Here is a 14,082-nt window from a genome sequence, read left to right on the forward strand (position 1 = left end):
CTTCAGTTAAAAAATCAAGAAAATAAAAATTTAAACTTAAAAAGTTAATAAATAAAATTGTAAATTAAAATTTAAAAAATATTTTTTTATATAATTTAGTTTTTTTGAATTTGGAAAAGTATTTTTTTTTTAATTCCTTTACTTAATAGTCTTTTGTAAACATTAATAACAGTTTTTTAATTAATTTATTCAACTAATTTATGTAAGTAATTAATTTAATAGAATAATAAATGAATTTAAATAAAAATTTAATTATTAATATTAAAAATAAATAAGCGTCAAGTATTCAAATTCACCGCCACTTCCATTAGTATAAACTTTCACCGAGAGATGGTGCGTCAGCGTCGAAAAAGCGGGGACTTCACTTTGGTCTATGCTGCATTCAATCTCAAGTTTTGATTCAGTTCGCGTTCTGCGGTCATGCGAATGAGTTGAGCGTTGTTTCTTTTTTTTTTAATTGTTTTGTTTTTGTTTGAGGGAGAATTGGAATTAAATTACGACAGTTCCAATACACAGATGGATGCGTGCAAGAGCGTTCTGTCATGGAGTATCAAAACGTAAATAAATTAAAGAATCCTCGGACAAATAATGTGCCGGGTTATGATTCAAAAAATGAGGACGGATAATAGCTGCGTGTAAATTTAATACTGTTTTATAGTGGTTGTCTCGTGTTTGTAGTGACTGGTTCTGTGTGATTGTGACAGGAGATGGTAAAACTCGCCACGTCTTTCACACAAGAGGACGTTTTTTGTTTTTTTATTTCTCCACTTAAATTTTTAGTAGTGTGTATTTTACACTTTTGTGCTCAATAGAGAAAAAATTAGAGGTTAACTGTATAAAATTGTATATATGAATTTTTGAGGTTATGACAAGTGTTTTCATCTATTTACAATTTGGAACACATGGTTAAAACATGTGAAAGGGTTTTGGTTCAAGTGTGAAATATATTGTCACAGTGGAAAGTGAAGTGTATAAGTGTAAGTGTATTTTACTGGGAATGAAGGAAAATTGAAAAGTGAACGCAATGACAATTATTGAGATTCTCGCGAGTTCGACGGCACTGGAGTTGAGAGCCTCTTGGAGGTAAATGAGAAAATCGAGTCTCTGGACCTATATATATATATGTATAGAGATCAGAAGAAAATAAAGTACGGACTATAAGGCAAAAGAGGACTAAAATTACGTGAAACCGATCGAAGTATCCGGCGAACTCCAAGAGAGAAACCCTCGTATCGAGGTTACCTCGTACTTCAAGGTCGAAGTACCGTAAACGTCTCACGTGCCAGTTGGAAATAAACAACAACGAAACGAACGACAACGACGAACCCTTTCGTGTTGCTTGGATTTTCTCGCGATATCGGCGAAGACATATATATATATATATATATACACCCAGGGAATCTTCAAAAGGGGGAGGAATTCGCTAAAGAAATCGAAGTGAAAGAGTGGTGCAGGGTGGAAAAAGGGAGAAGAGTGACGACCGGTCAGGGCTAGTGAGCGATGCCGGTTCGCTAAGGGCCTTTTTTTTTTCTTGGTTTATTATTGTTGTTGTTATTTTATTTTTGTGACCTCGCACCGAGATGTCAGGAGGTTCCGCGTGTGGTGGTGCTCGGGGCACTGGCGCCGAGTGCAGGAAGTTCGCGCCAAACATATTCAACAAGAGCAAGTGCAGCAGCTGCTTCAAACAGAAAGAGGAGCACAGTGCTGAGGCTCTGGAATGCAACAGGGTGAGTTTTGTTGATGGACTCTAAATTGTATATATATATATACCGGCTCTGACTCAACGCAGCATCTTTTTTTTTTCTCTCTCTCTCTCTCTTTCTATTTTTTTTTCTCTCTAACACCAATACTTGTCAACCATCAAATTCCATTGCTAACTAGGATTGAGACCCTTTTCAAAAAAAAAAAAAAACTTAATATAGATTTAAATGGAATAGAACCGTGTCAGGTTTCTTGTTGTTGTTGATGTTATGCCTGCGAGAGTTTTTGTATTGTTATTCTCTCTCTCTCTCCATAAAACTGAGTCTCACTCTTGATTCTTGACCTCTGACAATCATAAATTTCCCTGGATTTTTGTGGGTCCCACTCGATCTCTCTTTCTATTCTTGAAAGCCATTAAATTAGTCAAGTCCTTTTTTTTGTTACAATTGTTCAGATTTCTAGTTTACGATTTAAAGATCAAGTTTTCCGAGTAAACCTGTTTTTTTTTTTTTTTTTTTTTTTTAAAGAGAATTTTTAGAGTGGAAGTGATAATTAATGCTATTTCTACTTAATTTTACATAAGTTACTTTTTTTTAACTGCATGAAGAAAAAGTGTTGTTGTATTAACAATTTTGGTATTATCATTGGTGGATTTGTTTTTAACACAATTCTGGTTGTTGGTATTATACAAATGTGATTGTAGTCAGTACAAAAGTATTTTTGGTTTATCGCTTGGTATTTAAGCTATACGATTTTTTTTTCTTTTATTGCTTTAACGCATGTAAATAAAAAATTTTATAATAAGGTGTTTTTCCTAAATACACAAAGTGACCCAAATGGGCACGAAACATTCAACAATTAACTTGGAGCAAATCGCATACAATTCGAATTGTTCCATCAGCAATTGCTAGGGTCGTTAGTGAAGGTTCGTTGTTATAGATAACAAATATTATCGAAGCATAATTAAAGATTCATTAGAAAATATTATAGAGATATCACCTCCATTAACTTGGCGTCGAAAATTATTTTTCACGAGACGAACAATATCAAATTATTTTTGAAAAATGTTTTGGGTCTACATAATACGTTGAAAAGTATTTTTCATGGTATCCCAATAACACGAAATATTCCATTCACATTCCGGAAATATTCCAGGAATATTAAAATGTCCGACCTTCGGAATATTCCATTGGAATATTTGGAGAATATTCCGTTGGAATGTTGGAGGAATATTCCGTTGGATTGTTGGAGGAATATTCTATCAGAATATTGAAGGAATATTTAATGGAAACATTGTACGAATTTTTTTTTTAATAATGAAAAATCAAACTTTTATTACTGATTTTATAATGTTTTCTACCTACAACTTATGAAATTTTTTAATTTTGTCTTCATTGAAATAAAATACTTTCAGTATTTTAATAAATTAATTCTGAAAAATAAATTTTGAAACAATAAAAAAATTGTTTTTAAATAAAAAATTTACAAATAATTGATTAACTTTTGATAAGTTTAAAATGCGTATTCCGAAAAAAATATTCGTATAATGTTTCAATTAAATATTCCCTCAATATTATGATGCAATATTCCTATGACGCTGAAGTTACCAACATTGATTCGACGAATCAACGAACGAATTTTTCGTTTTCAGATTAGTTTAAAGGACAAGAACCAATTTTTTTTAAATTGAAACTTCTTTATTTTTGTCCCAAATACATCCTTAAACACTAAAAATCCTCTCATATTCCAATGAAATACTCCTTCAATATTTTAATGAAACATTCCATAAATATTCCAATAGAATATTCCCTAAATATTTCAGTGGTATATTCCGAAGGTCGGACATTTTAATATTCCTGGAATATGGATGGAATATTTCCGGAATATTCCGTGTTATAGGGGATATTATTTGGACTGAAAATCCTTAAAAGACATAGTTTGATATTTTTGGTCCTTTGAAAAAAAAATTTTCAGCTCTGCGTCAACGCCAACTTCATGGAGAAAAAAGATTAAGAATTTATGATAACTACCATGTGAATTCGAAGAAAAAGTAAATTTTCCTTTAATAAGATGAAATCTTTATAAATGTTTTAAAATATTGTGACTATTTTAAACGACGTTGAGATGACATAAAAAAAGGTGCTCGTAAAGCCCGTGACGCCAGTAGTAAAAACGGATTGAAATCAATTTTATGACTTGAAACGTAGGTGGGTTACTATATTAATAAATGGATAAGTATTAAACTAAAAAAAGATCTTATCCAATTGCATTTCCTCTTTAAATTTTTGGAATTTTTTTTTTTTTAGTAATTTACAATTTTATAGAGAAATTATTACTTTTTTCGTAAAAAAAAGAAACGAAGTATATTTAAAAAGTTGAATAATTTTTTAATTTTGATCAAATGAATAATATCTTTTTGAATACAGTAGAGAAAAATGCGATTCGTTTAAAAATCTTTGCACGCACTTTTTTTCAGAAAAAAAACTGCATTCTTTATTTTTTTATAAATACTATTCTCTCCTTCTTTTTGATGTTTTTGTGTGTATACTCGCAATCACACTCTCGGCGTAATCTTTTTGAGATTTAATTTTGTGACTATACTATTTATACTTTGAACTTGTTTGCCCTCTGTTAGCTCGTGCTTCTTGCGAATTTTGGAATGTCAGCAGCCTTGCGACCTGTCCCGGTGCATTCCAATCGCCCTCTTTCTTTTTTCTCTTTTGATCTCTCTTTCTTCTCTTCTTTCTCTTGCTCACTTCCTCACAAGAGGAAGAAAAGAAAAAAAAAAATAAGTTGCTTCGTCGTCTTTTACGATTTCGTATCTTCTATATCGTTTTCTGTTCTTTAAATAATTTTTTCTTTTTATATTAATCCTCTTTCCCCCTTTTTTTTGTAAATGTCACCTACTTGTTTAATTTTTTTTCTCTTTCTTTACCTACAATGATTTTTTTCCACAATTTTATATCGAAAAATTTTAAAAATATTCTTTATTAAAAAAAAATTGCAATCACGGAAAAAGAAATTTACCTGGAACAGCGCGAAACGTTTTACTATATAGTAGCAAAAGTTTTACTTGTTTCAGTTAAATCTTTTTTTGGATCAGTAATTTTTAATTTTTGACTTATATGTAAGAATAGAAGGGGGAATAAAATGCTATTACCAAGAAAAGTATTTTGAAGGTTAAAAAAAATTGTTAATGCGAATTCCGATTTAGTGAATTATTTTTCGTGTATTATATTATATACTAATATACCTCAACGTGAGTTACACGTTACATGCCGTAAAAGTCTGTTTCTCTCTGGCGCGCGTGTACTCATCTTCCTTTGATCACTCATGAACCTTAGGTCGTTCACCCGCGATTAAATCCTCCTTGGATGTCAACAAAACGTCTGAAATTCCTCTTTTTATATATTGAACTTTAAATGGTTTTTAATTGATATATTTATTAGCTATATTCAACTATATATGACGTATCAATTTTTTTATTTGTGCGTTTTTTAAATTAATAAAGGTATTTTGTAAATTAAAATTAGGGAAAATAAATTTCGTATATTCAATTTTTTTTCATTCAAATTTAATTCTATATTTTCGTGCCTCGTAGATGGCGCCAAGTTCGTTTTTTGATTCGTTTCAGACCGAAGGAACTGAATTGCAATAAGGAAAAAGTTATTTCAAATATATATTTTTTTTTTTTGACGATTTAATCTGTTTTCTAGGTGTGTGTGAAAATACGTGGAATTTTCACCAAGTTATTATTCTCATATAATATGTCGAAAGAAATGTGTTTAAAGACGTGATATATAAATATTGATATAAAAAAAGAGTAACATTGCCGCTTGCGGTCACGAAAACCGCTGTATATACTTCATCAATGCAGATTTATCACCCAACGAATTCGAACATAAAGAATCAGATCCCTCTTTTATATTTATACCCAATATCGAATATCAGCGGTGCTCAATATATTGGTACATTTTAATACCTATAGAAAAAAATACCAATTCTCACTAAATATATTGAGTTCCACTGCGTGATGTATAAAATTCAAGCACTTTAGGAAGACACTAAAAGTGGCCAAACATTTATTTGGTTTTCGGTTTTTATATGCGTGACCGTAACGGGAATCAAGATCGAATCTTATGGCACACTAGAAGTATTTACTCAATATTAGAAATTTTTTTTTGTTTTTCTTTTTTTTTAAAGGAACGTTATGCATAAAAAAATGCTTATTTGATAAAAATTTCTGATTATATATATATACATATATATATATACAAATACGTGGGTGCCAGAGAATGCGAGCAACCGCGGAAAAATGTCAATGGGTGCGGTATATCGCTTTGCCTATAATATTTTATTCTATTACCTACATATAATGTCGTACCAATAGATTATTGTTTTTATTGGAAAATAACTTTTAATTTCATATTACTTTACTATTAAATTAACAAAGTATTTATTAATCGCATTGATTTTCCACTCTCAATTTAGATATAAAAATAATTCAATACGTTTCAGGTCATAAAGTTGGTAGACGGTGAAGAAAGAATATATGCGATTCAAATAAATAATAATCGGTTACTTGGTTATTATTAAATAAATATATTGTAGCATATAATTTTTATCGATATAGAAAATAATTATTCGAATCAGGAATTTTTGTATATTTGAATCAAATAATCCTATATTCAAATAATAATAATTTGCTACTGATAAATATTTCATCCCTCAAATACACTCTAAATCTGAATCAGTGAAATTTTAACTGATTTCAAATCAGTGGACGAGTTTTCTTTAATTCATCAGTGGAATTTCACTGAGAATCAGTAAAAACCACTGATTGTCAGTGAAATTCCACTGATGAATTAAGGAAAACTCGTCCACTGATTTGAAATCAGTGAAAATTTCACTGATTCAGATTTAGAGTGGAAGGCCTCGATTCTCATCCAATAACTCCGGAACGATTTTGATTATTATTTTCTATTAAATAGGGATTTACACAATTCAAGGATTAAAATTTGTTAACTACAACTAAATAAAATTTGAATTTGTAGATTTTCGAATGATCGAAATGTAGAAATAACTTGAAGATTTTGATAATGTTGAATTATTATTAGTTGCACACGTAATCGAAAATTGATTCGAATTCTGTCAATTAGGATTTTGGGGGAGATAAGGGAACCGAAAAGAAAATCCACATAAGAATTATGAATCCGTAGGCAGATATATAGTATTAATTTAAAAAACTATATCTCAGCGTGCTTAATCGAAGAATATATAAAGTTATCCGCAGAAAGAAAAGGAAAGAGAAAGAACGGCCCTAATCTTGTTTGCCATTGGAATCTCGGTTTTCTCGTATATGTATATGTATAAGCTCCATATGTTTAAAATTTTTTTTTTCCATTTCTTTTTTTTTTGCATCCACGCGCATACGTCTACCTTGGCTTGGCTAATCACGATTGTAAACGACTGCATTACGTAAGCAACGTGATTTATAAATATCGTATTTGGTGCAAGGTGGTGAGATAATCTGACCGCGGTTTCACGACTGTAACGAGTAGGCTCCATTTAGCATCGCGGCGTTTCTTCGTTATTTGCAAATCACCACTCGATCTTTTACCATTAAACCACAACTTTCAGAAACGCCAAATACAGAGGAAAATGAACCAGTTTACAGAAAATGTGGTCCATTGCAATACATATATACCGTGTGCGCGACAGAGAATTGAATTCAAAATGTCTTTCACATACGGAAATTCACTTGATATTGAATAATAAAACAATCTATGGTAATGGTAATCCAAATAATGTCATGGCCTGACGAAATTAGTATGATCAATGCTTTTTATTGATGAAGCTAAGAAAATGATATTTGTAAATTAAAAAAATTGAAAGAGATAAAGAAGAACTATTATAATAGGTTTAATATTTTATAGACTTTGACCCCGAAAAGCATTAAATCGTGCATTGTGCATATATTATTATTTCTTTTCAAGCAAAGGCGGACAGAAAGTATTTTTTTTCGAATGGCGCCGACTGTAGGAGCCTATTGTTGCGCGAGAGATTGCCTGATACTTATTTTGGTTACGATATGCCTCTACCTTGTACGTGCTCGGTATTCACAAGTACTGCCACACATATATATATGTATATATGATGTTTTTAAGGTATACTGTTAACATATACATATATCTTGACTCAGTCGGCTTCACTCATCCTCTTCGTGTCGTATATTCGAATATATATATATATATTTTGCATATATGAGAATACGTTAGGCAAATATGACATTGACTAACTTGCCGCGAGAATTCCAATTCACTTACATTTTTCAAAGTGAGAATATACGAGCAATCGCGAGTGAAATATTAACATGAGTCGCTGAAGGATTTATTGCTTTCTTAAAAACTGCTGCTCCCATGTGCCACTTAACCTCTATCTCGCTCAAATGAAAGTATATAATAATAACTAATGTTGGGATGAGTGATTATTTTAGTAATTAGAGCTAGAGAATAATATCTAATTTGTGCAAATTGATGTTGAATTTTCATGGGAATTCAATATTGAATTTTTATTTTTCTATTTGGAATATAGTTTAGAGTAAAAATAAAAATAATAATAGTTTTCATTGATGATTCGCCTACAAAACTATAATGATTTTGCGCAATACCTCTGTCGTTCTTTTGCTTTTTAATGAAAAATTTAGAATTGTGAATGACTGATTAATTATTTATCCAAACTTGCATTTTTATGGGCTTGTCCCCACTATAAATTTTAAGTTCTTGTGGGTTGTCCTTTAAAGACACAGATTTCCAAAAATAGAAATAAATTGACTTGAAAAAATAATTCTATTTTAGTTTTTCAACTATCATTTGAAGGTTTATGTTGGGGATACAACGATATTTATAAATATTTAAGGTTTTAAGTAAAATTCAGGTGGAAAGGAAAAACCAGGTACTTGAGGTACCTGAGTGCAATTCCGGGTTGAAGAATTTTGTCAGTCGTGCTATTATAGTACTGCGGACAGCATTAAACTTTGTACGGCTCACTTAAAGAATTCAGTAAAGAATCTACATTAAAGTCAATTCTACGTTTGTCAAATTAACATTATAATTGTTCAATAAAGTCTTAATTTATTTGTTACAATTTCTTATCTTTCATCTTATACGTGTTTTACTTCCAAATAACCTATATCAAGTTTCAACAGTTTAGAATGTCAGGCATACCCTCAAAACGATTTTATGTAACGTATATATTAATTTTCGCACGTTACTAAAATTTGTGTTTTTTCTTGTCTTTGAGATGTGTAAAAAGGTGGTGTTTGAATAGGATCTAACGGAATAGGATTTTTATAAGATTTTATAATATCTTTTTAAACATATATACATATAGAAAATGTGGTTAGAAATATATCGACAGATTTGCGCATAGATAAATCGAGAAAATAATATTAAAGAGATATATTTAAGAGATCGTTGGAAGTTCTCATATGTGTCTTAGAAGCTTGGCAATATTGTCAAAACAATTGCAACATATAATGATTTATGAAAATGTTTAAGAAATCGTCAGTAAATTTAGTATGGCGTAACGGTGTATAGCGCGCGACTTGTCACCAAGCGGCACGAAAGACTCTCGCGTTTCTGCTGGTTGCTATATTGCTACCTTGAGAAAACCGTCATTCCAGTGAATGGATCTTACGTTGGGCTAGTTTGCGGTGCGCATCTACAAGACTCGTATCGATCGTTGGTAGTGATTAATCGAACGTACGATTGGTGAAGGGAAGGCGCTCAACTCTCAAAAGAGAGGAGAGGAACTGGGCGAGAAGGAAGCAATATAAGACCTCTCTATTTCGACGAAGTCGAGTTGGAGCTTCGCTTTTTCATCGTCTCTACTTCGCCATTTGCCATAGAAGCCTTGTCTACCAGTAAACTGCATCTTTATAAGGACTTCATTGAAAACGAGCTACACACATTGCCACCTACCCCAACAACCTCCTCCATTTCACATCCAATGAGTGTTCACTATATGTCTAATGATATTCCCCCTTTTAGAGATCCTTTAGTCAAGATAACTTCACTTGTTTTTCCTCTTCTTTTTTTTCCCTTTAAATTACCATCCATTATTTATTTCAATCGTAGGTTTATGGAAAAATGAAATATAAGGAAATTGATAATGAAGTTTTTGTTGCGGATTCACTTTTTTTTTTGCATACTTTATTCTAGAAGATCCCTGTTCGCAAAAAGGAACTGTCTTATCTGTTTGGTTTTAGTATATAATGAAATAAAAAAAAAGAGAAAGAACTTATTTTTCAAGTGGCTAGTCAGTTGACAATTAATTGCCCTTGGCATCGTAACTGTGCAGTTAAGACACGCAGCTCGAAAATTGATAGCTCTTGGCGTCGCAACATTGTTATACTTTTTGATCTCCTCGTTGAAATATTTCTCACTGGTATATAAGATATGCGAACTCGTTTCTTTTAGGACCCTGTGTTGTATGTCTTTAGGAAAGAACGAAACGTCGAGTGACAAGGGCTTTCTCGCATATATGAGAGAGAGAGAGAGAGAGAGACCTGGCATATCGTAAAGAAGAAATGAACAGACTAACAAATGCTCGATGATTATTAACGAATCCGCAGAGTTGAATCATTAATTTTAAGAAATGATAGTCCACCCTTCAGTGTCTTTTGAAAACTGGTTCTCTAGAGAGAGAGACATATCTTTACCTACCAATCACTTGGAGGTTTTGTTTCATAGAGAAAAAAATGTTTGTTTTTTTTTTTTTAAACGAGGGATTGTAAATCTGGATGCAAATGAAGGTTGAAAAAGATTTTTATTTTATTAATTTCATTTGATGTCGACAATGGCTATATGTATTTTTCCAATCGTTGTAACACAAAGAATCGACGAAAGCAATCGCTAGAAGGTTAGGTTCTTCTGAGAAAGCTCGAGGGTACATCAATGACTGATCTCGACGAGTTTACATTTACGGAGTTTCGCCTATCGAGAATTCCGCGTTCTCAGTAATGCGATTTCCGCGTACTGTCTGTACCTTGTGAACCTGTTCCTACATGTTTATACCACCAAGTACCTTGTGCTTTAAGTACTTTTGTGTGCCACAAACTACCAGAAAGTATAAATATTATACTTCAAGTCGAACAAACAATTACGTTTATGTATTCGACCATTTTTAGTACTAAAACTAATTTTGCTTTGGTTGTATTGGAGTATTTGAATTTAGAAACTCTTCAATATTTTTAATTTTATCAATTCTTTTGACAGTGGTAAAAATGAAAAATTATTCGAAATTATTTTCATTGAGTGAAATATTCATAAAACATATAGACACACATATTTCAGTGAGCTAAGGAAGCAACGATTTGTTGTTTCTCGAGCAACATCCATATACTGGTGAATTATGAGCTAAGGACTCACAAGTCGAGGATGATTTATCTGATGATCCTTTGTATCGACGAGGAGCGCGCGCGTGTGTACTGCGGAAAATAAAAGAGCGGAAATGCGAATCTCCCTTAGGTATATATCCGTATGAAATTAGTATATGTGAGGAGAAAGGAAAGGGAGAGAGAGAGAGAGAGAGAGAGAGAGAGAGAGAGAGAGAGAGAGAGAGAGAGAAGAGTATATATAGCAACTCACGTTTAGCATCTCTGCGTCATCTTTCGTGCTCGTTGGGATGTTCCGGCTTGTTTTCCTCTCTCGTGCGGCCGTCTTGGTTCACCATACCAACAATTAGCCTCACGGTCACGACAAGGACATCCACTTCGTGATAGGCTAAACACAGGTCGGCTACTCTATGAGATATTGCCTACCGATCAGAGGTTCGGGGTGGCTTGGTCCAGGGACGGATAATTTGCGATCGTTATGACTATGGAGATCGCGAGCTTCAAGTTAATCTCAGCAGAAGCGATATCTTTTCAGTGATCCAACGATAAAGTCTTCGTATATATATTTAACCATTGATTTCTGTTTTTAGTCAACATTTTTTAAATCACCTCTTTAAAATAATGATGTTTTTTTTGGAGTTCTTAGATGATGAGTCCAATAAAAATAAATCAGTCATATAAGTATCACACTTGATTTACTTATCCGAGGAAAATAGTTTAATAATAATATGCAGCTTATAGCAGCTCATAAGATTCATAATCAGTCATTTGAAATTACTGATGGTATTTCTGTGGGGAAAAAATGGGTGATAAAAACTGATTTTCAAGATGTAAGAAAGGGTTTTTGCGATTTTTTTTTTATATATCTTCATAAACCAAAATCTGTAACGTCCAAAGTTGATTTCCATTTTGATTTAGATATAGCTGTATTTAATTACACGCGTATACTTGAACATTGCGATAGGCTTCTAAATGTGCAAGCAATGAATGTTTTATTTACAAAGTGGCACCATTTTTATTATCATTGAATGTTTCTTAATATCTCAAAAAATGGTTTATGAAAAACCTCTAAAATATCGTTTTTAATTCTGTAATTATTACAAAGTATTTAGAGATTATTTCTTCACTATATAGTAATCCAGTTCTTCGCTTCTTGAAACACCCTGAACGATCGATGGATCGTTTTACCTGGCAATTAGCCTTCGCCACGAACCTCCCGATTGTGACCTTACCCTCATCGCGAACAACCTGCTATATAATACACTCTCACCATAAGATGGCCTTATTTATGCTTAGCTCGATTGGATAACTCACCATGCACCAACCACCTTGCTACTAAGTACTTCGCGATCTCGTATCGATTTATCCGATCGATAAGTTCCAGCTACGGAGATATGCTTACTTGTCTGATTTATTGTATATATATATATACTTCTTTCTTCATTCGGAAATTTTACTAATGTTTCTTTCTTCTTTATGTAGTTACATTCCAATACTTCAAGTAACAAAATTTTAAAATTTTTCATAATTGAAAACAAAAATTAGATCATTTTTAAGGTTACTAATGTGGGTATTTTCAAGGTTATATATCTCTGTTAATGTAGTTGTTCACGTTCAGCATTAATCGATTCCTTCTCAATTGAAAGGTAATGGTAGCATCAATCATTTTAATGAAAATGCCACCGTGTATTGTCTATATGTTGGCAAAAAAAAAGGATATCTGAAAAAAAAGAAAAACTTTGTATTGGAAAAGAAGAAAAACAGTGTTAATTGAAAATGTGGGCGCAGCCTTGAATTGGCAAAAGGAGAGCCTCATCCTCTCTCCTCCTTCTTTTGACGTGGGTCGTATAAATTATGTCTCGAAGATGTGGTTGCGAGAGAGAGAGAGAGAGAGAGAGAGAGAGAGAGAGAGAGAGAGATCTATCCGTCTTTATAATGACATTCCCGCCGCCGATACTTTCTGCACGATCATCAACGCATCCGCTTCACCAATCGATCACCTTCCGTTCATTATTCATTTTCACCTTTGGCATCTTTCTTTCTCTTATATAGAGGCGCCAATAACATGTTACTTAGAACACTTTGTTATTTCACGAGGTATTTCAAATATCTCGAAAGAACAACCTCCAAGCACTTTCTAGGAAATTTAATAGAAACCAATAAAAAAATTTTTTTTTTTTGTAAATTTCTTCTTCTTTACTTGAATTTGTGATTCATACATATAGGTTTTGAATTTTTTATTTTTTCACACGGAGAAAAATGATTTAGCTGTAGCAGCAAATATGCATTAGTTTTAGTAATAAAACGCATGGACAGTTAATCGTGGAAAAGTTTTGTTAAATACAGTGATATATTAGTTAGTGAATATTAATTATTATTCAAAAATGTTGAATGAAGAACTAGTGCAGTGTTTCTCCGAAAATGGGACATGGAGGAATATATAAACGCTTCGAAAGTAAAATGAATTCAGTTTCGCACACTTAACCTAAAAATGAAACTTAAATATTTGATTATTGGAACAATATTTTTATACACAACGAAAAATGGAAATAGGAATAAAGTAACTTTTACTATACTTAAAGTAAAACCAGAACTGTCCGTAGTGTAAAAATTGCCAAAAATGCACAGAAACTGCGAACAGTTACGGTTTTACTTTTATAAAGTAGTAAAATTTACTTTATTCGTTTTTTGCATTTTTTCTCCGTGGCACCTTTATATACATACAAATTAGTTTTTTTCCTTACTATTTTGTTAATCAGAGGGAGTTTTCAATGACGTATATACAAAAGTTGTTTTCTCCATTTTCTGTCAGAATTTATCTCTTCATGATTATTGATTAATTATATAGTAATTAAAAATGTTAATTCAATACTGATTTAATAAATGGCTTATCTAATTAGATATATATTTTTTAAAAATTTGGCACGTGTCAATTTATATTTTTTTTTTTTGTAAATACGTACTATAATATAATTAATTGTCAG

At 31.9% G+C, this 14,082-nt stretch overlaps 1 protein-coding gene across 2 annotated transcripts in view; it reads left to right on the forward strand.

The window, feature by feature from the left end:
* Positions 1-405: 405 nt before the first annotated feature.
* LOC127284015 (protein outspread) overlaps positions 406-14,082 on the forward strand; it is a 336,175-nt gene continuing 322,498 nt past the window's right edge. For both annotated transcript variants that reach the window (XM_051309278.1, XM_051309279.1), the window contains exon 1: positions 406-1,727. In XM_051309278.1, the coding sequence (XP_051165235.1) occupies positions 1,581-1,727 (147 nt within the window). In that variant the 5' untranslated portion in view covers positions 406-1,580. The remainder of the gene's footprint in view (positions 1,728-14,082) is intronic.

Source organism: Leptopilina boulardi, unplaced genomic scaffold (assembly GCF_019393585.1).
Source record: "Leptopilina boulardi isolate dan_hultmark-lab unplaced genomic scaffold, ZJU_Lbou_2.1 LbouV2_316, whole genome shotgun sequence".
Lineage (NCBI taxonomy): Eukaryota > Metazoa > Arthropoda > Insecta > Hymenoptera > Figitidae > Leptopilina > Leptopilina boulardi.